We start from the raw sequence: 21,352 nt of genomic DNA on the forward strand, positions 1-21,352 counted from the left end.
ATTACTTTGGCTCCTTCTCACTCCTCAGTTAAGATTTGCGCAGATGAATTTCGACCCTTCGCCTCTTTAAATGACAAGCTTTCCATTTTAGATTGTAGATAAAGCTTGTGGTGTGTACAGGTTGGAGAGACCAGTGTGGTGAATGTGGACTGTTCCCGGGCCGGAGCGGGACAGCTCAGCCTGGAGGCGGCGCTGGACACCCCCCCCACCAGCCCCACGGGGTCTGCCCCCCGCACCGGTAACACAAACACTGTTCTCCCTCACCAGTAACCAGTATACACACTGATAGCTGTGAACGTCCTTCATGGTGCACTTCTTTATACATGTTAGATATAGTTCACTGCTTCCAGGCAACCATTTGGTGTAAAGGTTAATTATGTTTGTATTCCCGCATTAAATAGTCGGTGTGAAAAAACAAAATGTCTGGAAGAAATAGCCAAGTTAATGTATTTGTTATTGTATTTTTTTCTGGTGTCAAAATGAACACATTACTGAATTCAAGCAGCCAGTTAGCCAGATCTTGCTGGGATTTTGAGTCGGGAATGTCAAAATGGTATCCTAATTTGGAAAAGTCTTAATGTTCTCCTGAAGTTCTCTGACTCATATTGTGCTAAATTAAAACAAATGGCTGTGAGGCCGTGGAAAACTACAAGTATAATCCTTTAACTCGTTGATAGAAAAAAAGCACCTAATTCTACAAAACTATTTGTGTTAATTATACAACATAATCATCTTTTACATATATTCTTTTGTTGGTGGTTGAAGTTGTATTAAGTAACTCTGAGTTTTTGTGACATTCAGACAGTCTTCAGTGCTCTGATATTAATATAAAAGAACTGCACTGTGTTACTGCAGGTGTTAAAGCTAAGACGGAGGTGTTGGACAACAAAGACGGGACGTACACAGTGACCTACGTGCCGCTGAGCGCCGGCATGTACACGCTGCTGCTGAAGTACGGGGGCAAGGCCGTGCCTGGGTTCCCCGCCAAGGTGACGGCGGATCCTGCCGTCGACACCTCCAAGATCAAAGTGTTCGGACCCGGAGTGGAAAAACAAGGTGCAGTATGGGTAATCTGTTGGTCAATTGTGTATCTCTGTTTAGTAAACTACATTTTGTTTGAAAAATCTGTGGACTGTCCCTTTAATCATGCTTTTCTCCTCCAGCCATTTTCAGAGAAGCCACCACAGAGTTCACGGTGGACGCCCGTCCTCTTAGCCGGCAGGGGGGGGACCATGTGAAGGCGGAGGTGAAGAACCCGTCCGGAGCGCTGACGGAGTGTCAGATCACCGACCGGGAGGATGGCACATACAGCGTGGAGTACACGCCGTTTGAGAACGGTAACACAAACCGAGACTGAAAACACTCATCAGCTGGACTCAAGTCACCGGACCTGAACTCCAGGCAGAATACAAACCAACTAACAAGATTCACTGTTTTAACTAACTAGTTGCAGTATACATACTGTGCTGGTGGAAAATGGCTTTGCATTTGGTTTACAGCGCTTTAGGACTTTAGGACAAAGTCTTAAGACTTATTTGCGCCTTGCAAAACAACGAGGTGGTCCCATCTCTGCTAATCATACATCTGTAATCATTACCAAATGATCTAACTGTAACCTATAACAACCCATCATGCTGTGATCATCAGCTCCTCTATGTCCTGGTGTGTGTTTCAGGCGTCCACAGCGTGCAGGTCTTCTATGACGACACTCCGGTTCCTAAGAGCCCTTTCAGGGTGATGGTGGGGGAGGGATGTGACCCCCGCAGGGTGGTGGCTACCGGCCCCGGGCTCCAACAAGCCCTGACTGACAAGACTAACAACTTCAACATCATCACCAGGTACTGTCGGGAGTAGAGAGTAAAACGTGAAGTTCGTGAAAGGTGAACATTCTTTAACTTGAGCTCAAACTAATGCTGACTTTGTGTGTGTTGATCCTCTCCAGAGGGGCAGGTATCGGGGGTCTGGGCATCACTGTGGAGGGTCCATCAGAATCCAAGATGTCCTGCAAAGACAACAAAGATGGCAGCTGCAGCGTGGAGTATGTTCCCTACACCCCCGGCCTCTACGACGTCAACATCACCTACGGAGGAGAGCACATCCCCGGTGAGATAACGGATTCAAAGAGGCCCTATTCTGCTTTAAGGGGGTTTCCCTTTCCTGCAGTGTGTTACAAAGGTTTTGTGAATGTAAATAAATCCCTCTGTTTCCCCCCCCCCCCCCCCCCCCCGACTGAAAGCGTTTGACCAATCACAACAGAGCCAGCCAGTTAACCAATCATAGCAGCCTGGGCTCTGGTTTAAGACAGAGGGTGTTACACTAAATGCTGTTTTTTAGGCTCTCAGTTCAAAGCCCATTGATGGAAAGAATAGCTCACAAAAAAGTCTTTCTAGGGATGTACGACGATTTTGACACGTCAACTATATCGGTAGAAAAAGGCCGTACATCTGTTTATTTCCTAAATGCCCTTTGTCGTTTATCGTGTAACGTAATACATGTTATGAACTTAGTGTTTTTCAAAGGATGTTGTTGATGTTATTGGCTGATAAACGAAGTGCCAGGTCTTTGAAACAAATGTTTTAAAGATGTGGTTGAAGTTAAAAAGCCGCAGCTCTCTTTAATCGACTTCGTCCAGGAAAAGCTCAGCGTGGTTTCTCGTTCGTCACCTTTCACAGAAAGCTGTGGGTTTGTGGTTCTGCTGTGTGCAGGCAGCTGGAACACAGGAAGCATCAGGATGCAGAAACCACATTACTCAGAAACCACGTCACCCAGATCCAACTCGCAAAGAATTTAACAGCAGGACAAAACTTTATAGAGCTCATAATTAGCCAGTAGTTAGGCGTTTGAGAATCTAAGGTCAATGCTGCTTAAAAATGTAAAAACCTTCATTTAAAAAATTGTTTCCCATTTGTGTATACAGATTATTGTTTAAAAATATAAATGAATGAAAATAAATTAAAAGATAATGTGTGAAACAACCTAAATCTGGAGTTGTTTTTTGTATGATTCTCCAAAGATAATATTTGTTCTCTATAGATTGTTTTTGTGACTTCAACATTTCCTCATGCAGGAAGTCCCTTCAAGGTCCCGGTGAAGGACGTGGTGGACTCCAGTAAGGTCAAGGTGTCTGGTCCCGGTGTGGGGTCAGGGGTCAGGGCCAATATCCCACAATCCTTCACTGTGGACTGCAGGAAGGCCGGCATGGCGCCGCTTGCCGTGGCCGTCTCGGCTCCTAAGGGCCTGGCAGAGCCTGTGGAGGTGACGGACAACGGGGACGGGACCCACCTGGTGTCCTACACCCCGTCTGTGGAGGGCCCGTACTCTGTGGCCGTTAAATACGCAGAGGAGGACATCCCCCGCAGGTACTGAGCACAACCTATTCAGAGAGATCTGTTGGAGATAGAATGGTCACACATGTAGAGCACACCGCACACACAGTGAAATGTGTTCTCTGCTTTTAACCCATCCTAGTACCAGGAGTCTAGTACTAGAGCAATGGGAGTGGGGGGGAAGGGGGCTGTCCGGTGCCTTGCTCAAGGGCACCACGGCAAGGCCCAGGAGGTGAACTGGGACCCCAAGTAGCAGTCCACACTCCATATATAGGTCTGTTCGGGGACTTGAACCGGCAACCCGACAGCTCATAGTCCAAGCCCCTACTGACTGAGCCACTGCCGGACAAAAACAATACTAAATCTACAATATAAACTTTTCAAGACCTTGAATTCTTCTATGGCCCTTGAATGCCTATACTTTGGCATTCGATGTTTAGGGGATAATGAAATATACCTTGTTTAAATGTACAAATAGAAACTATTGTGTTGGAAACATTTGGAGGAAAATATTCAGACTTTTATGCTAATTAATTAAAAGAATACCAAAAGCTGGTTTCTGTTGACTGTAATACATGGGCGTAGGAAGCTTCCTCAATGTGGGTGGGACAATTTGACGGGTTGTGCGGGCAGGTGGTGGACCTCACATCCTCTCGGGGGGTCTGGGGCCATGCTCCCCTGGGAAGATGTTTTTTAAATGTTGAAGTTAAAAGCATCAATCTGGTGCACTTTGAGAGCAAAGTTAGGAACTAAATCTATGGATACCTCAACACCCATATGAAACAGTACTGTAAACAGATTTACTTTTTCTTTATGCATATTTTACTAATCACTCTCCTTTTAAACTGTATTTTTGTTTTACTGTCATATAGTATGAGTTGGAATGATTTCATACCTGTTATTCTCTTGTTTTTTTATAATGATCATATAAAAGGTGTGCCTTGGAAATACTTGTTTACATGAGATAACTTAGACTAAAGTTAACGATCTAAACGATCTAAAGTCCTTTACCTCCCTGAGCTGACGTTATAAGATTTGTCTGACAGGAGAGAGCTCTCCTCCTCCTTGTTGTAGAAACAACTCCTTATGTACGTTATGTACGGCTCATGTGTACGGCTCATGTGTACGGCTCTGAGAATCTGCCTTGGTACAAAGTAGCAGTGAAAACATGGTACGGCTGGCGAGTGGATAGACCGATTCACGGACTTCCCACATGGTAAAAGTTGGGGGGTCTAAACTAATCATTTGAAAAGGTGGGGGGGACTTGTCCCACCCTCATATAATAGCTGTGACGCCCATGCTGTAATACATTAATATTCCTTAATTAAATTGTTACTTTATTGTAAAATTGAAAAAAAAATCGAAAACATAATCCAATTTTATTTCAGAAATCAGAGCACAATCTGAAATTCTATCTTCTTCCCATTTGGGGATTTTATTCCAGCAAAGTGGACACTGCAGAAAAAGGGCAACAATCAAATAAGTAGAGTTAAATGTTTAAATAGAGAGGTGAGCACAACCTGTTAAACCCGCGGGGGCGAAAGCACAACAATATTCACGAAACTGTGTCTCAGGGCTTCTTAACATTTAACAACATATTAATGTGTCTTACCCACTTAACGGGAAGCAACTCAGCTAACTGATGATATGAACCATTTTTACCGAAATAAAACACAACTCTAACGCCAAGAGTCTGAATTAGCACTAAACGAAAGAGTGCTGACGCACTTAGCACATAACTCACGGTAGCAATCTTTTATACTTCATGCAATTTGCACAGATTCCAATGTTATAAGTATCATCACTGAGCGACCAAAACAGGAAAGACAACACACAACTTCACTTTACGAGGCCAAAGCGGCAAATACACTGAACAAAAATATAAATGCAACACTTTTGTTTTTGCTCCCATTTTTCATGAGATGAACTCAAAGATCTAAAACATTTTCTATAAACACAAAATAACCATTTCTCTCAAATATTGTTCACAAATCTGAAAAAATCTGTGATAGTGAGCACTTCTCCTTTGCCGAGATAATCCATCCCACCTCACAGGTGTGGCATATCAAGATGCTGATTAGACAGCATGATTATTGCACAGGTGTGCCTTAGGCTGCGGCCACACGAGGACGAAAACGGTCGTTTGTGTTGCTGTTTAGTGTCATATAGACCGTTCGGCCACACGAGGACGACCGAATACGGCACTAAACGACTGAGGAAACAATAATGGGTCCCAAGGTGGATAGAACGGCATACGCAACGCTCTGGGGGGTCCAACGGCTCCGTGTGTACGCCCTATACGATCATTTTCTGATAATGATGAGGCAATATCCCCGCCTCTCCCCACCTCTGCCGCTTACCCCCGCGTAAAACTGCACACTGAATTCAGATTATTTATCTTTCTCTCGATATGGACCTAAACGCGAGTGAAGTCTAATCTGACAGGACGGAGACACGCAGCTCTGCTCACCTGCAGCTCCTCCCGCTGCAGCAAAACACACACTTCAAGTCAGATCATCACCCTTAGCTATTTTATCTACCTCTCAAACTCCCTAAACTAGTTATAAATATGTTTATTTTTACTGTCGGCCGGGTCACTCATTACTGGATGAGCTGCTGCATGAGACAGACACTGACGCTGTCCGAAGAGAGGGAGGAAAAAGAGAGGCTCCGTGTATTTTATTATTATATTATATAGAGTCGTTATTCATTTGTTTTAAAGCTCAATAAATAACAAAGAAGACCTTTGACCTTTGAAGACCATTTTGTCCGGAAGATTTAAACTTTAATACACGTTGACTGGCGAAAAACTCTGCCCGGTTCCCTCGGCCCCCACCGCGGAGAATAAACAGAAGGGCAACCATGACAACCATGCTTCTTCGCTGCTTTTGTGGAGGAAGTTACAGCGCCACGTACAGGCTCCTGCATATGTACTGCAGCTTCTCCAGCGGTTGGAGCTAAACGGAGCGGTCTCGTGTGGACAGACACTATCCGGTGAATATTGCGTGTGGACGGAAGCTTGTTTGCGTTTGCGTTAATCCTATGCGTTTAGCCGTTTTCGTCCTCGTGTGGCCGCAGCCTTAGGCTGGCCTCAATAAAAGGCCACTCTGAAACGTGCAGTTTTGCTTTATTGGGGTGTCTGGGGGGGTCCGAAAACCAGTCAGTATCTGGTGTGACCACCATTTGCCTCACGCAGTGCAACACATCTCCTTCGCATAGAGTTGATCAGGTTGTTGATTGTGGCCTGTGGAATGTTGGTCCACTCCTCTTCAATGGCTGTGCGAAGATGCTGGATATTGGCAGGAACTGGAACACGCCGTCGTATATGCCGATCCAGAGCATCTCAAACATGCTCAATGGGTGACATGTCCGGTGAGTATGCTGGCCATGCAAGAACTGGGATGTTTTCAGCCTCCAGGAATTGTGTACAGATCCTTGCAACATGGGGCCGTGCATTATCATGCTGCAACATGAGGTGATGGTCGTGGATGAATGGCACAACAATGGGCCTCAGGATCTTGTCACGGTATCTCTGTGCATTCACAATGCCATCAATAAAATGCACCTGTGTTCGTCGTCCATCACATACGCCTGCCCATACCATAACCCCACCACCACCATGGGCCACTCGATTCACAACATTGACATCAGAAAACCGCTCACCCACACAACGCCACACACGCTGTCTGCCATCTGCCCTGAACAGTGAAACCCGGGATTCATCCGTGAAGAGAACACCTCTCCAACGTGCCAGACGCCATCGAATGTGAGCATTTGCCCACTCAAGTCGGTTACGAAGACGAACCGGAGTCAGGTCGAGACCCCGATGAGGACGACGAGCATGCAGATGAGCTTCCCTGAGACGGTTTCTGACAGTTTGTGCAGAAATTCTTTGGTTATGCAAACCGATTGTTGCAGCAGCTGTCCGAGTGGCTGGTCTCAGACGATCTTGGAGGTGAACATGCTGGATGTGGAGGTCCTGGGCTGGTGTGGTTACACGTGGTCTGCGGGTGTGAGGCCGGTTGGATGTACTGCCAAATTCTCTGAAACGCCTTTGGAGACGGCTTATGGTAGAGAAATGAACATTCAATTCACGGGCAACAGCTCTGGTGGACATTCCTGCTGTCAGCATGCCAATTGCACGCTCCCTCAAAACTTGCAACATCTGTGGCATTGTGCTGTGTGATAAAACTGAACATTTTAGAGTGGCCTTTTATTGTGGCCAGCCTAAGGCACACCTGTGCAATAATCATGCTGTCTAATCAGCATCTTGATATGCCACACCTGTGAGGTGGGATGGATTATCTCGGCAAAGGAGAAGTGCTCACTATCACAGATTTTTTCAGATTTGTGAACAATATTTGAGAGAAATGGTTATTTTGTGTATATAGAAAATGTTTTAGATCTTTGAGTTCATCTCATGAAAAATGGGAGCAAAAACAAAAGTGTTGCATTTATATTTGTGTTCAGTGTACGTCTTACCTTTGCTGTTTTCTGATCAAAAGTTGTGTTCAAGGGCATTACAACGCAGATAAACGCTGCTGAAGATTAATCCAATGTCTCTGTCACTTTGAAATGATTACTGATAATCCATCATAACATTTAGGAACTTCGCCTCGATTCTATTGGCTCTAACGGTAAAAGAAAATAGGTAGCAGCATTATCAAAGTAAACATATACAAATAGTGAAGAAGCAGCCAGTTATAACATGAAGAAATGGCTAAGCAGTATATACTCCACGGTGTTGTTCCAGTCAGTATCTGACAGTCCCTCTGTGTGACTCCCCTCAGTCCCTTCAAGTTCCGGGTCCTTCCCACTCACGATGCCAGTAAAGTGCGGGCCAGCGGCCCCGGGCTGACCAGTGGCGTGCCCGCCAGCTTCCCCGTGGAGTTCAACATCGACGCCAAGGACGCCGGCCAGGGCCAGCTAAGCGTGCTCATCACCGTCAGTGACACACACTCATAACACACACACATTTATAAACAAACCTCTGAATGTTATTTTTTTCACAGCTACCTTTTTCTAAACCTGAATGAATGTAATAAACCCAAACTTAAATGTAGGAGCTTTAGTGTGTCAAGACTATAGAATGACATTATCTGTCTGTTTTTTAAGAGATAAAGGCAGCAGTTGTTATCAAAATATGCCAAAGCTTGACCATAAGACTAGCAAAATATAAAAAAAGTTATTCTATCCTGAAATGCATTTAATTACTTATGACATTTTGTTATGTTTAGACTGGTGAAATCAATGTTCTAGTGCTATTTAGAGTTAGATTAGTTATTATATAGGGTATTTAGTAAAGATTAGTTTTAGATGTTTTATAACTTCTAAAAGAAACTAAATTGACGACTTCAAATAGTTCCTTTTATCCGACAAACACCGCAAGATATTTTTATCCTCTGATAAAGAAGTGTCAGAAATTCCTCACAATTTAATTTGTATTAAATTGTTGGAAAAAAACACCTCGTGCGCATGCGAAACTTTCTCGTGTGCACGAGATGCAAACCCGTTATCCTGACTTTTTTTCTCCTCCGTTTTCTTTTTCTTTCTTTTTTTCATGTCCCTTTTAGGGGATCCGTATAAATGAGTGGAAACAGGTTAATAGGAAAATGTATGAAACCACTTAAATCTGTAAAGGTTTTTTTTTCCGTTTGTGAATATAATAAATGCATTCTGTCCCGTCCTCCCTCCTCTCCAGGACCAGGATGGTAAACCCAGGCAGCCCACCATCCACGACAACGGTGACGGAACCTACCTGGTGTCGTACATCCCCCACCGGGCAGGCCGGTACACCATCGTCATCAAGTACGGCGGGGACGACATCCCCGCCTCGCCCTACAGAGTCCGAGCCACCGCCACCGGAGATGCCAGCAAGTGCACTGTCACCGGTACGTTGGCACGGAGGAAGATGTAACACAGAGAACATAAATATTCCTAAATATAAATGACGCATTAAAAAACATTGCTGGAGGGATTGGCCACATTCAAATCATTGAGTAAAAGACTTATTCCAACAAAACACACAACAACCCTTAATAAACTGTGCAAGACGGACAATAGTTGACCATGGAATACTGATTTAACTTAAGATAATTACAGTATTATACTTTACATTTCAAGCAATAATCAGGTTTTCAGCATGAATATCTTTATTACAACTTATACTCCAATTTAAATATTGTTATATATACATTTTTCTCATATTAATTGTTGCTATATATTGTAATAATTTGGCAGACTCATTTTTACTACTTTGCTCTTTATGTTTATAAATATATTTGTATTTTATGTTATTTCAATTTATTCAAAAACTGTTAAGGAACCAACATTCTTAATTTAACTAATTATCTTATTATAAATATTTTCTTTTTATTTAAATATTGTTTTATTTAATTTTAAAATATAGCAACTGTAACAAAACTAAAATGTTATGTTACATTAATTTCTTATTTTTATATATTCATATTTAGCTCATAATCTTATCCTATTCTAGTTTATTGTGAAATGGAGCAACTACAAGAATCCAACTTCATAAAACAAACAGATTGTGATTGTTAATCCATTAACTGTCCTCTTCCTGCCCCCACCCCAGGTCCGGGTGTGGGTCCCACGGTTGCCATCGGCAAGGAGCTGGGCCTGGTGGTGAACGCTAAGGCTGCTGGGAAAGGGAAGGTGAGCTGTGTGGTGGTTCAGCCCGACGGCAGCGAGGTGGAGGCCGAGGTGCTGGAGAACGAGGACGGCACCTTCGACATCTTCTACACGGCGCCGGCCCCCGGGAACTACGTCATCTACGTCCGCTTCGGGGGGGAGAACATCCCACGCAGCCCCTTCAAAGTCATGGTGAGGGGGAGAATACATTTGTGGTTAGGTTTAGGTTCATACGGCTCTTATGGGGATCCTAAATGGTTTCATGAAAGTTGAGGTCGTCATAAAGCTGAGAACTCAGTGCATTTATTTACAGTTTTATATAGAGATTTGTTTTCAAAGCACCATAACTGTGTTTTTAAGTCCTGAACTGCGATTATTGTCTATATATCTATCTATACAGGCTTAAAGGTTTATTTCTTGTCTTCCAGGCAGCTGCTGGTTTGTATTCATGTAAACATCAACACAAATTACTCTTTGACTGTCGAAGCTTTGTTGAGATGTATAATCTATAACTGTGAAGATAAACTGCACAATGCAATGTAAATGCAGATTGATTTGAAAATGGCCAAAAACAATCAGCTGATGCAGCTTTTGGTTGATTAATTAACTTTTTGACCTCATACCTTCAGTTTACAGGAAAGGATTTACCCACAACGCAGGGTGTGTGTTTTTGTTTGTGTGGGTCAGATGTTAATCATTACTATCGTGTCTTCAGGCTACTGATGAGGTACCCATCATGCAAGAGGAGAGGTTTTCTCCGTCACAGGCCCCTGGAGTTGGGTTCCAGCCCTGGGTACCCAAAAGCACTCACACACACACGTGCACACACACATGAGGCACAGCACAGAGTCGTATACTGACGTTACACCACATGTTTCCTACAATTGTCAAACACAAATATCAATCAAGGAAACATCTGTTTGATTTGCCTTAAAGGGGCATTCGTAAGGGTTGTGTTTGGCTGTCATAAATCGACCTTTCATCCAGTATAAAAACCCATTTTTATGATACACTTTCTTAATCTTGGTCCAACTACATATTCCAACTGGATCTTCATTTATCAGAGAAGAGGAGAAGGTTATCAAATGCTAACGGCAGTCCAACAGCACTTATCCTTATAACTGCCTAATTCAGTGTTTTAACCAGTTTTAATTACCTGGTTTGGGTAGAGGAGCCTTTAATTCAGTTCCTGGTAAAAAACCTCTTGAAAAAACCCACAATGAATTGAATCCTAACTGGGAGAAGCTCCAATGACAAACTCCCATTAATCCAAATTACCTCACAATCCCAAACAATTTTTTTTGTTGTAATTGATATAATCAAGAGAAAAAAAATTCATATTACAATTTAAAGAAAATCACCATACACTATATGAAAACGTGATTTCTGTAAAGTTTCCCTTTAACACACAGTAGCATAACATAGTCACAAAATGAACAAAACAAACACACACACACACACACACACACACACACACACACACACACACACACACACACACACACACACACACACACACACACACACACACACACAGCTCCTCTCTCTTGCAGGTGGCTGCTGGGTAAAATCGCCCCTTGCTCTCTCTCGCTCCATGCTAAGTTGGACTTCCTCGCCTGCTTTGCCTCATCCAGATCATCGCTTCTCTTTTTGTCTCCGAATCCCAATGGGATCGCAGAAATCACCTAACAGCGTAACGTGAATACAAAACAGTCCCAGGTATCTTTGTGATGCAGGAAGCTTTGCTTGAGGATCCATATGTTGTCCTGCAGGGGGATTTCTGTGGTGGTCTGTCTTTCTCCTCTTCATCAGTCACCTCACCATCAACATCATCATCATCATAATCATTCTAATTCTTCTCTGCTCCCTCGCTCTGCACTTCCCAGGATGCCACAGGCAGCAGCATGTTTCTGTTGCAGGGCACTGAGACTGACAGGAAGTTGTTTCAGGGTTGAATCAAAGTGTTAACTTCCTGTCTCTCTGTCTGTCTTCTGCAGGTGACCTCAGATCCTAACAGCAGCAGCATTAATGGAAGCGGCTTCAGACCGTTCGACATGGTGATCCCTTTCTCCTTCACGAAGGGAGAGATCACAGGTGATTATTTTTTTTGATTTTCAGTTGAAGCTGAAGTGTTTTTCCATTAAAACATCTTGAACCTTGAACATCTTTCTTGTTAGTTGGTATGAGAGCGATGGCCTATCGATGATTTTTGTTCTTGTGGTTGTATACATTTATATTTACAGTGCCATATACAGTGGGGCAAAAAGGTATTTAGTCAGCCACCAATTGTGCAAGTTCTCCCACTTAAAAAGATGAGAGGCCTGTAATTTTCATCCTCGGTACACTTCAACTATGAGAGACAGAATGGGGGGAAAGAATCCAGGAAATCACATTGTAGGATTTTTTTATGAATTAATTGGTAAATTCCTCGGTAAAATAAGTATTTGGTCACATACAAACAAACAAGATTTCTGGCTCTCACAGACCTGTAACTTCTTCTTTAAGAGCCTCCTCTGTCCTCCACTCGTTAACTGTATTAATGGCACCTCTTTGAACTCGTTATCAGTATAAAAGACACCTGTCCACAACCTCAAACAGTCACACTCCAAACTCCACTATGGCCAAGACCAAAGAGCTGTCAAAGGACACCAGAAACAAAATTGTAGACCTGCACCAGGCTGGGAAGACTGAATCTGCAATAGGTAAGCAGCTTGGTGTGAAGAAATCAACTGTGGGAGCAATTATTAGAAAATGGAAGACATACAAGACCACTGATAATCTCCCTCGATCTGGGGCTCCACGCAAGATCTCACCCCGTGGGGTCAAAATGATCACAAGAACGGTGAGCAAAAATCCCAGAACCACACGGGGGGACCTAGTCAATGACCTGCAGAGAGCTGGGACCAAAGTAACAAAGGCTACCATCAGTAACACACTACGCCACCAGGGACTCAAATCCTGCAATGCCACACGTGTCCCCCTGCTTAAGCCAGTACATGTCCAGGCCCGTCTGAAGTTTGCTAGAGAGCATTTAGATTATCCAGAAGAGGATTGGGAGAATGTCATATGGTCAGATGAAACCAAAATAGAACTTATTGGTAAAAACTCAACTAGACGTGTTTGGAGGAGAAAGAATGCTGAGTTGCATCAAAAGAACACCATACCTACTGTGAAACATGGGGGTGGAAACATCATGCTTTGGGGCTGTTTTTCTGCAAAGGGACCAGGACGACTGATCCGTGTAAAGGAAAGAATGAATGGGGAGAAGATGAAACGTGGCTGGGTCTTTCAGCATGACAATGATCCCAAACACACCGCCCGGGCAATGAAGGAGTGGCTTCGTAAGAAGCATTTCAAGGTCCTGGAGTGGCCTAGCCAGATTTTTTTCATTTTGTCTCTCATAGTTGAGGTATACCTAGGATGAAAGGTATCATCTTTTTAAGTGGGAGAACTTGCACAATTGGTGGCTGACTAAATACTTTTTAGCCCCACTGTATATATTTATGGCACTGTTAGGTTGTACCTCGACAACCCCCTTTTCAAATACAGTTTGACTTATGATACAACGCTCTTGAGTTATTGTAAATGTTTGAAGCACACAAGTTGGAAACATTCCAAATAATATTAGTGTAGCCTAATCTTTATCTGCATCTGTGCAGATATACAGGGTTTAAACACCATGAATAGACATGCATAAACCAATACATCCAATCTTTTTTGAGACATTTTACTAAAATCCACAAATGTCAAACTCATGATGGGGATAGAGAAACATCAGAGAATCACAAAAGTCTTTAAGATTCATCCATCCAATAGTTGAGATTGTTCTGTTAGGAACAAAGTGGTATACCTACCAAGAGATAAAGAGCCACGTGGCATACTTTCATGCAAGTAACAGAATAATACAACAAATTCAAAAGGAATAATCGGATTGCATCATAGATTATTTACATGTGTCTCTTTCTCTGACCCTCAGGTGAGGTGCTGATGCCTTCAGGTAAATCCGCTCAGCCGCTGATCTCTGACAACCTGGACGGGACGGTCACAGTGCAGTACTCCCCCACTGAGGCCGGCCTGCACGAGATGCACATCAAATACAACGGAACACACATCCCAGGTCAGAACACACTCTCTCACACACACACACACACACACACACACACACACACACACACACACACACACACACACACACACACACACACACACACACACACACACACACACACGATGCATGTCGAACACCTTTATTTTCCTTCATTGGAGCAAAGGAGCACAAACCATAAAAACAGAAAGTAGGTAAAAGGCATGTAAACCTCATGTTTAAGTGAAATGCTTTTTTTTTTTTTACAGAGTCTCCTCTTCAGTTCTACGTGAACCACGCCAGCAGTCCCAACGTCACAGCGCACGGCCCCGGGCTCTGCTATGGAGTCGCCAACAAGGTGGCCACATTCACCGTCTTCACAGAGGACGCCTCCGAAGGTACGTTAGCTACAGGACCCCATCCACACTTCTCTAGATCTAAGTTTCTCCACAAAGAATCAATCACCTTCAAGCTCACTACCTTGTTTTCATCAGTCCAAAACCCAACAAAATCAGAAATGCAAGATTATAATTTGGTAGTAAGCGGTTGCGTTTGTAGCAGCAGTAATAGTGACGTTCTTTGCATTTTTCATGCAATTCAGTTCAGCGATAACATCCTGTTTCAAATTGAATCTGTCTGTGCAGGGGGTCTGGACCTGGCCATCGAGGGTCCCTCCAGAGCGGATATCAGCTGTGTGGACAACAAGGATGGGACGTGCAGCGTCAGCTACCTGCCCACTCTGCCCGGAGACTACAACATCCTGGTCAAATACAACAGCAAGCACATCGACGGCAGCCCCTTCACCGCCAGGATCACCGGTCAGCCTCACACACACACACACACACACACACACACACACACACACACACACACACACACACACACACACACACACACACACACACCACACACACACACACACACACACACACACACACACACACACACACACACACACACACACACACACACACACACGTGGAAGATGGGTGGATGGAAGTCATTCCACCCAATCAGTTTGTTGATTAGCTTTTTTGATCGCAATTTCTGAATCATGAATGGTACAAAACAGATAAGTTGTATTTTATTGCTTAGAGCGTTCAACAACACCTTTTTGGTTTCTTATGCCAGCCCCACATAAGTTCAGCACAAATGCCCCAACTCACAATGTTAATCAAAGTGCAACATAGTTATTCTATCTGGCTCGGGATTCAGATCCATTCTAACATTGTATTGGTAATTCTGCTTAAGACAAACTGAGCAGAAAACATATGTTTTTGTTTCTGAGTTCTATCATTAAAACTTCTTAAAGGTCACATGTCATGCTTTTCTGGTTATTACCCGCCCCCTTGTGTTATGTAGCTTTTTCTGCATGTAAACGGTCTGCAGAGTCACAAACCCTCAAAGTACACCCTGTAGAGAGTAAAAGCCATAACACAGAGAAGACCCGTCTGTGCTGCCCCAGAACGCCTCGTTTTTCTTCCTGGGTACAGTGACGTGACCATACCCAAATGGACCCATTGGTCTCGCAGCGGCGAAACTGTGGCGCGCTTACACTGTAGGTGCGCCGCGTTTGGGGGTGCGGGTGCTAGTGGAGCCTCGCAGATGGGGGTGCTGCAGCCCCCTCAGCACCCCCCCTTCCCGCATCCATGGTGCACAGACCTGTTAAATCGCATTTTTCAGCTACATGTCCACAGGTGTGTATTTACCTGTGTGTGTGTGTTTCAGAGGACAACCAGCGGCGCTCGCAGGTCAAACTGGGCTCTGCGGCAGACTTCTCTCTGGACATTAATGAGACGGACCTGAGCCTGCTGACCGCCAGCATCCTGGCTCCGTCTGGCCGCGACGAGCCCTGCCTGCTGAAGAGGCTGGCCAACAACCACATCGGTAACACACACACACACACTCAGAAACTCTCCATCTTCTATTCCAACTTTCATTCCCTCTTGACTGTTTATCCCTCTACCCCCTCTCTCCTCCTCCCAGGTATCTCCTTCATCCCCCGGGAGGTGGGTGAGCACCAGGTCAGCATCCTGAAGAACGGCCATCACGTGGCCAACAGTCCCATCACCATCATGGTGGTCCAGTCTGAGATCGGAGACGCCAGCGCGGTCAAAGTTCACGGCGATGGCCTGGTGCAGGGAACCACCTTCAACAACTCCAGCTTTGTGGTCGACACGCGGGAGGCTGGTCAGTGTGGAGGCCGATTTTAATTATTTCTTCTTCTTTTTTTGCCATTTTGACTTAAGTAGTGGCTTGACCACAGACAGCTTTGTAAGGGTTTACCATTATAATAATGTTTACATTTATTCATATTTCCCAGAGGATGAAATTGAAAGAAAACGCTGAAATAAGATGTAGAACATGGTGAACATCATACTTGCGCAACATTAGCATGTTAGCATTTAGCTATCTACCGTCTGCACATCACAGAAGTACTAGCATGTAGACTCTTATTCATGTGTTTGTTATAAACTTTAGGTCCTTTATCGGTAATAATATTGTATGTATTAAACTATTGTAATAACATTGTAATCACAAAGTTAATTCTGAGATTGAAGAACACAATATAACCATTAAATGCCTGTTTCTGCTGTTAGTGAGCCACTGTTAACTTCGTGTGTGTGTGTGTATTCAGGTTATGGTGGCCTGGCTCTGTCCATCGAAGGTCCCAGTAAGGTGGACATCCAGACGGAGGACATGGAGGACGGGACGTGTGGAGTCACCTACTGTCCCACTGAACCAGGGAATTACATCGTCTCCATCCGCTTTGCAGAGGAACATGTCCCAGGTAAAAAAAACAACATTTTTATTTGCTGTTGGTGAAAATAATATATAATTTGACTATAGGTAAATTCATTTGATAACAGGATTCCTCTTTGAAAAAGCTACCATAAATGTTAAACAATATTTTGATTGTGTTGATGTGAATAATTGTTCCAAAAAACAGTATTAATGGGAGTAAAACTAATGTTAATGTAATCCGACTACAGTCGGATTGGATTTAAAGGCCCCCATTGGACTATTACAAATATAAAAACATATGACATATAAACAGTGTATATATGTCATATGTCTTTATATTTGTTGTCAGGACCAGATTGAATCCATCAATTAGAACATTTGAAACTAAGCAAACAGACTTTTCTAATCTTCATAGTTTCAGGATTGTTCAATGCCTAATAAAGAATATACTTGAATTACCCATAATGTGATATGTCTTTTCAGAAGAATAATGTGTGTGTTTGTGTGTGTCAACAGGAAGTGCGTTTACTGTGCGTGTGACAGGAGAGGGTCGTATCCGTGAGAGCATCACCCGGCGACAGAAGGCGGCGTCTGTTTCCAGCGTGGGGAGTGTGTGTGACCTCAGTCTGAAGATACCAGGTACAGTACACACACACACACACACACACACACACACACACACACACACACACACACACACACACACACACACACACACACACACACACACACACACACACACACACACACACACACACACACACACATACATACATACACACAACAAATACATCTTAGTTTGGTACAGATCCTGGCAAAATAAATCTCCCATAAATGAAAATAAGGATAATGAACAGTCCCTGAACTTTCATTAATAATATTGCAATTGCCATATCGGTCAAAAATAATGGCAAACCGATATTTTTTCGAATTTGATAAGCCCTCATCCGATGGCTCATGATCAGACTCCCTGAAGGACAGGAGCAGTGGCTCTCATTGTATCAAATGTATTCATAATAAACTGCAAAGACCTATGAAGTAGGATGTTAATCGTTTTTTCTGAAGCTGCATTATGAAATCTCAAAATAAATGGTAACACCTATGTAAAAACATTTTACTGAATATTTCATGCCGATGTGGATAGCAGAAGAAGTCAGTGGAACGTTCCTTTTGTATTTGACTCCACTTAAAGGCAAAGACATGTCTCCGATGTGTTGTATCCATCTCCTGTGAACAGCAGTGAGCGTTCAGCTGTCTTGTAAGTCAGAGAGAAACTCCTCAGGTCAGCGTTAGCAGCTCCTGATATTTGGGAGCTGAAATCTGACACGACCTTCAGACTGAACACTTCTGCGTCCTCGGAGCTGCTCCTCCTTTTCATTTTCTCAAACCAATTCCTGTCTGAAATGTCTCTGCTTTCTGTCTCATACTGCTCTGGTGATGTTTGTCAGTTTTGTCTTTCACCCTTTCTTAATCTCTGATCTCCTTTACTCTTCTTCTATCCTTCCCTTTGTCTCACCTTGCATCCTTCTTTCTTTAATCTCTGTTTTTACATTTTTGTCTCCTTATTTTTTAGTTTTCTTCATTTTGTTCCTTTCTTGTTTGTCCTTATCCTCCTCCATTTTCTCCATCATTGTTCCCTATTTTCCTCCTCAGCTTCTACTCTTTTCCTCCTCCTCTGCCTTCTTCATTTCCTTCCTCCCCCTCTCCGTGTGTCCTCCTCTCTCTTTTCCCCCTCTTCTTCCTCTAGTGAGCTGGTTCCTGCTGGCCCTCTCTCGGCAGCAGCTCCTCTCTCCCCCCTCCTCTCGCTCCTTCTGCTCCCTCTGGTGGTCTGGAAGATCCATCGGTCGAGGGGCTCGTTCCTCTGCTGTTGCCCAGGATCCGAGCCTCTCCCCTGGGCACGTGCGCCTCATCTCCGGCCTCTCCGGCCTGGTGCTGGGGGGGGGGAAGAGGGCAGCAAGGGGGGTTTGGGTCGTTGATGCCCGCTGCTCAGTGGGTGGTGCCAGGGTGGAGGGTGCGTTGTTGCTCTGTGGCAATGTTTTTTTCAAACAATGTATCACCTTTTTAAATATATTTCCTGAAAAGAGCAATTGACTTCTCGTAGAGCGGAGACACTTTATTGTTTGAATACTTTTCATGCAGAATGTGCAACCACATTTGTTGTCAGCTTGTTCAGGTTAGAGTTACTATTACATTACTTAATACTGCTGGCTAGATAATCTTTAATACTATATGAAATATTATAAGTACAATATTTTCTATTGAAATCTAGTGAAAATACACATCTAATTTAAAATCCGTAAAAAAAACAAAAACTTACAATTTTACTTCTGGAGTAAAAAGTAAAACTTTCAACCCCTGAATAACATCCCAAATTCATAAATACCTCAAATTAAGGTCAAAGTAGAAAAATAAAGATAAGATGGCAGTTCCAGTTAACTGCATCTTTTTTTATTTTCACAATTTATTGAGAAACTTGGACTTCTTTTGACTTTTTGGACTCATTGTTTCCAGCTATATTGATGCTAAAACAAACACACATTTAACACAAATCAGTTTTCTTGTTTTTCCAACTGAGCAAACATCATCTTCAATGTGATGGCATTTATAATGATTTGCATTGAAAAAAAGGAATATTAGACAATCTGGTTATCAAACTTGTATTTACATTATTTTTATTGAACTTATCATATTATAATTATTCAAGGATCCATGCACAACTGTTTACAAAATGTATATTAAAGAAAAACCTGCTGCATATTTCAGAAACTCTGCTCTAGGGGGAACCGCCCAGTGTTTGTGACATAACTGCAACTGCTCTTAATTTCTCTTATCCTCGTCATTGTTCTACTTGGATCATTTACTGATTAACGTAATTGTATCAAATCATAATCAAATATGTACTCGTAATACAAAAATGCTTTTTTTGAAAAGCTTGTAAAGGTGGAGCTAATATTTAACTTTATACTGCTGGCTAGCTTCTTCCATGATACTATATCAAATGTTGTTATTATTTTTTTTTTTTTATTATTAATAATGTAAACCTACAAATTAAGTGGTAACTAAAGTTTTTAAGATAAATGTGGTGCAGCAAAAAATAAGTAAGTAAATTAAAAGTACCTCACAATTCAACTTTAGTACAGTTCTGGAATAAATGTACTTGGAGTAACTTCCCAAATGATTACAAAAAGAATCCATATGTATAATAACCCTCTTCCTGTGTGCAGCGATCGACATACAGGACGTCTCCGCGGAGGTCTCCTCCCCCTCGGGGGCCCGCCAGCCTGCAGAGCTGGTCGCCGCAGGCAACGACACCTACTGTGTGCGCTTCGTTCCCACGGAGATGGGCGTGCACAGCGTGAGTGTGCGGTACAGGGGCGTGCACGTGCCAGGCAGCCCCTTCCAGTTCACTGTGGGGCCCCTGGGAGAGGGGGGTGCCGCCAAGGTGAGGGCAGGAGGTCCGGGCCTGGAGGGAGCCCAGGCAGGAGAGCCAGGTACACACACACACACACACACACACACACACACACACACACACACACACACACACACACACACACACACACACACACACACACACACACACACACACACACACACACACACACACACACACACACACACACACACACAGACACATTTGACAATAATTTAACCGAAATACCCTGCCAGGTGTTGCAAACCCTTTTCCATTTAAAGTAAAACCAACCCGGTTGTTTCACGATGATTCATAACGATAATAAACCAGTGACAGAAATATCCGAGTTTTGCTTACCCTCTTTTTCTTAAGAAGCCCAGCGAACAACTTAACGGGTCATAAGAAAATCATGAAATAGTATGCTTAGGAAAAAAAATTCAGCAGGGAGAACTAAATGCTGCTTTTGCACATGGTCACTCTCACCCCCTCCCCTCCCCTCTCTATCTCTCTCCAGCTGAGTTCAGTATCTGGACGAGGGAGGCGGGGGCCGGCGGTCTCTCCATCGCTGTTGAGGGTCCCAGCAGGGCGGAGATCTCCTTCGACGACCGCAAAGACGGGTCCTGCGGAGTCTCCTACGTGGCTCAGGACCCCGGTACAGAAACACTCAGTGTAGTCTGATGATTGTTCACTGATGCATTTATATTCAACTTTTGTTGGTACCAAGTGTTTCTGTTTTCGGTTTGAGAAGCGATTTGGATTACATTTTGATGAATTCCCCCCCCCCCTCCTCTGCAGGTGATTATGAGATTTCGGTGAAGTTTAACGAGCAGCACATCCCCGACAGCCCGTTCCTGGTTCATGTGGTCGCTCCGGCCAACGACGCCCGCCGCCTCAGTGTTACCGGCCTTCAGGTGAGGCACGAGGAGACACCCCCACACCCTCTGAGGCTCAGTTGCATAAAAGTGTGATATCATGAGCACAACAATAAATCATGGGCGAAGATAGATATTAAGATTTTGAGTTAAAACACACAGCTGGCTGATTTCATCCCACTTAGTTTTTTAAATAAAGTTTCCTTGTATTTATTTTTTGGAGTGATGTATTGTGAGTAATAGCAGCAAGTCTCGTCCT

At 43.5% G+C, this 21,352-nt stretch overlaps 1 protein-coding gene across 2 annotated transcripts in view; it reads left to right on the top strand.

Annotated features, from left to right (window-relative positions):
• flnbl (filamin B, like) overlaps positions 1–21,352 on the top strand; it is an 81,024-nt gene that overhangs the window by 52,859 nt on the left and 6,813 nt on the right. Inside the window, exons 24-44 of one of the 2 annotated variants that reach the window (XM_034083918.2) lie at positions 121–238; positions 856–1,056; positions 1,164–1,337; positions 1,676–1,838; positions 1,943–2,103; positions 3,068–3,359; positions 8,117–8,270; positions 9,028–9,217; positions 9,922–10,169; positions 10,693–10,770; positions 11,975–12,071; positions 13,954–14,094; positions 14,331–14,459; positions 14,706–14,879; positions 15,790–15,948; positions 16,048–16,251; positions 16,700–16,852; positions 17,323–17,445; positions 20,031–20,297; positions 20,736–20,873; positions 21,017–21,132. In XM_034083918.2, coding sequence (XP_033939809.1) covers positions 121–238; positions 856–1,056; positions 1,164–1,337; positions 1,676–1,838; positions 1,943–2,103; positions 3,068–3,359; positions 8,117–8,270; positions 9,028–9,217; positions 9,922–10,169; positions 10,693–10,770; positions 11,975–12,071; positions 13,954–14,094; positions 14,331–14,459; positions 14,706–14,879; positions 15,790–15,948; positions 16,048–16,251; positions 16,700–16,852; positions 17,323–17,445; positions 20,031–20,297; positions 20,736–20,873; positions 21,017–21,132 — 3,480 coding nt within the window. The remainder of the gene's footprint in view (positions 1–120; positions 239–855; positions 1,057–1,163; positions 1,338–1,675; positions 1,839–1,942; positions 2,104–3,067; positions 3,360–8,116; positions 8,271–9,027; positions 9,218–9,921; positions 10,170–10,692; positions 10,771–11,974; positions 12,072–13,953; positions 14,095–14,330; positions 14,460–14,705; positions 14,880–15,789; positions 15,949–16,047; positions 16,252–16,699; positions 16,853–17,322; positions 17,446–20,030; positions 20,298–20,735; positions 20,874–21,016; positions 21,133–21,352) is intronic. The other variant, XM_034083919.2, reaches the window with a different exon arrangement.

Source organism: Pseudochaenichthys georgianus, chromosome 5 (assembly GCF_902827115.2).
Source record: "Pseudochaenichthys georgianus chromosome 5, fPseGeo1.2, whole genome shotgun sequence".
Lineage (NCBI taxonomy): Eukaryota > Metazoa > Chordata > Actinopteri > Perciformes > Channichthyidae > Pseudochaenichthys > Pseudochaenichthys georgianus.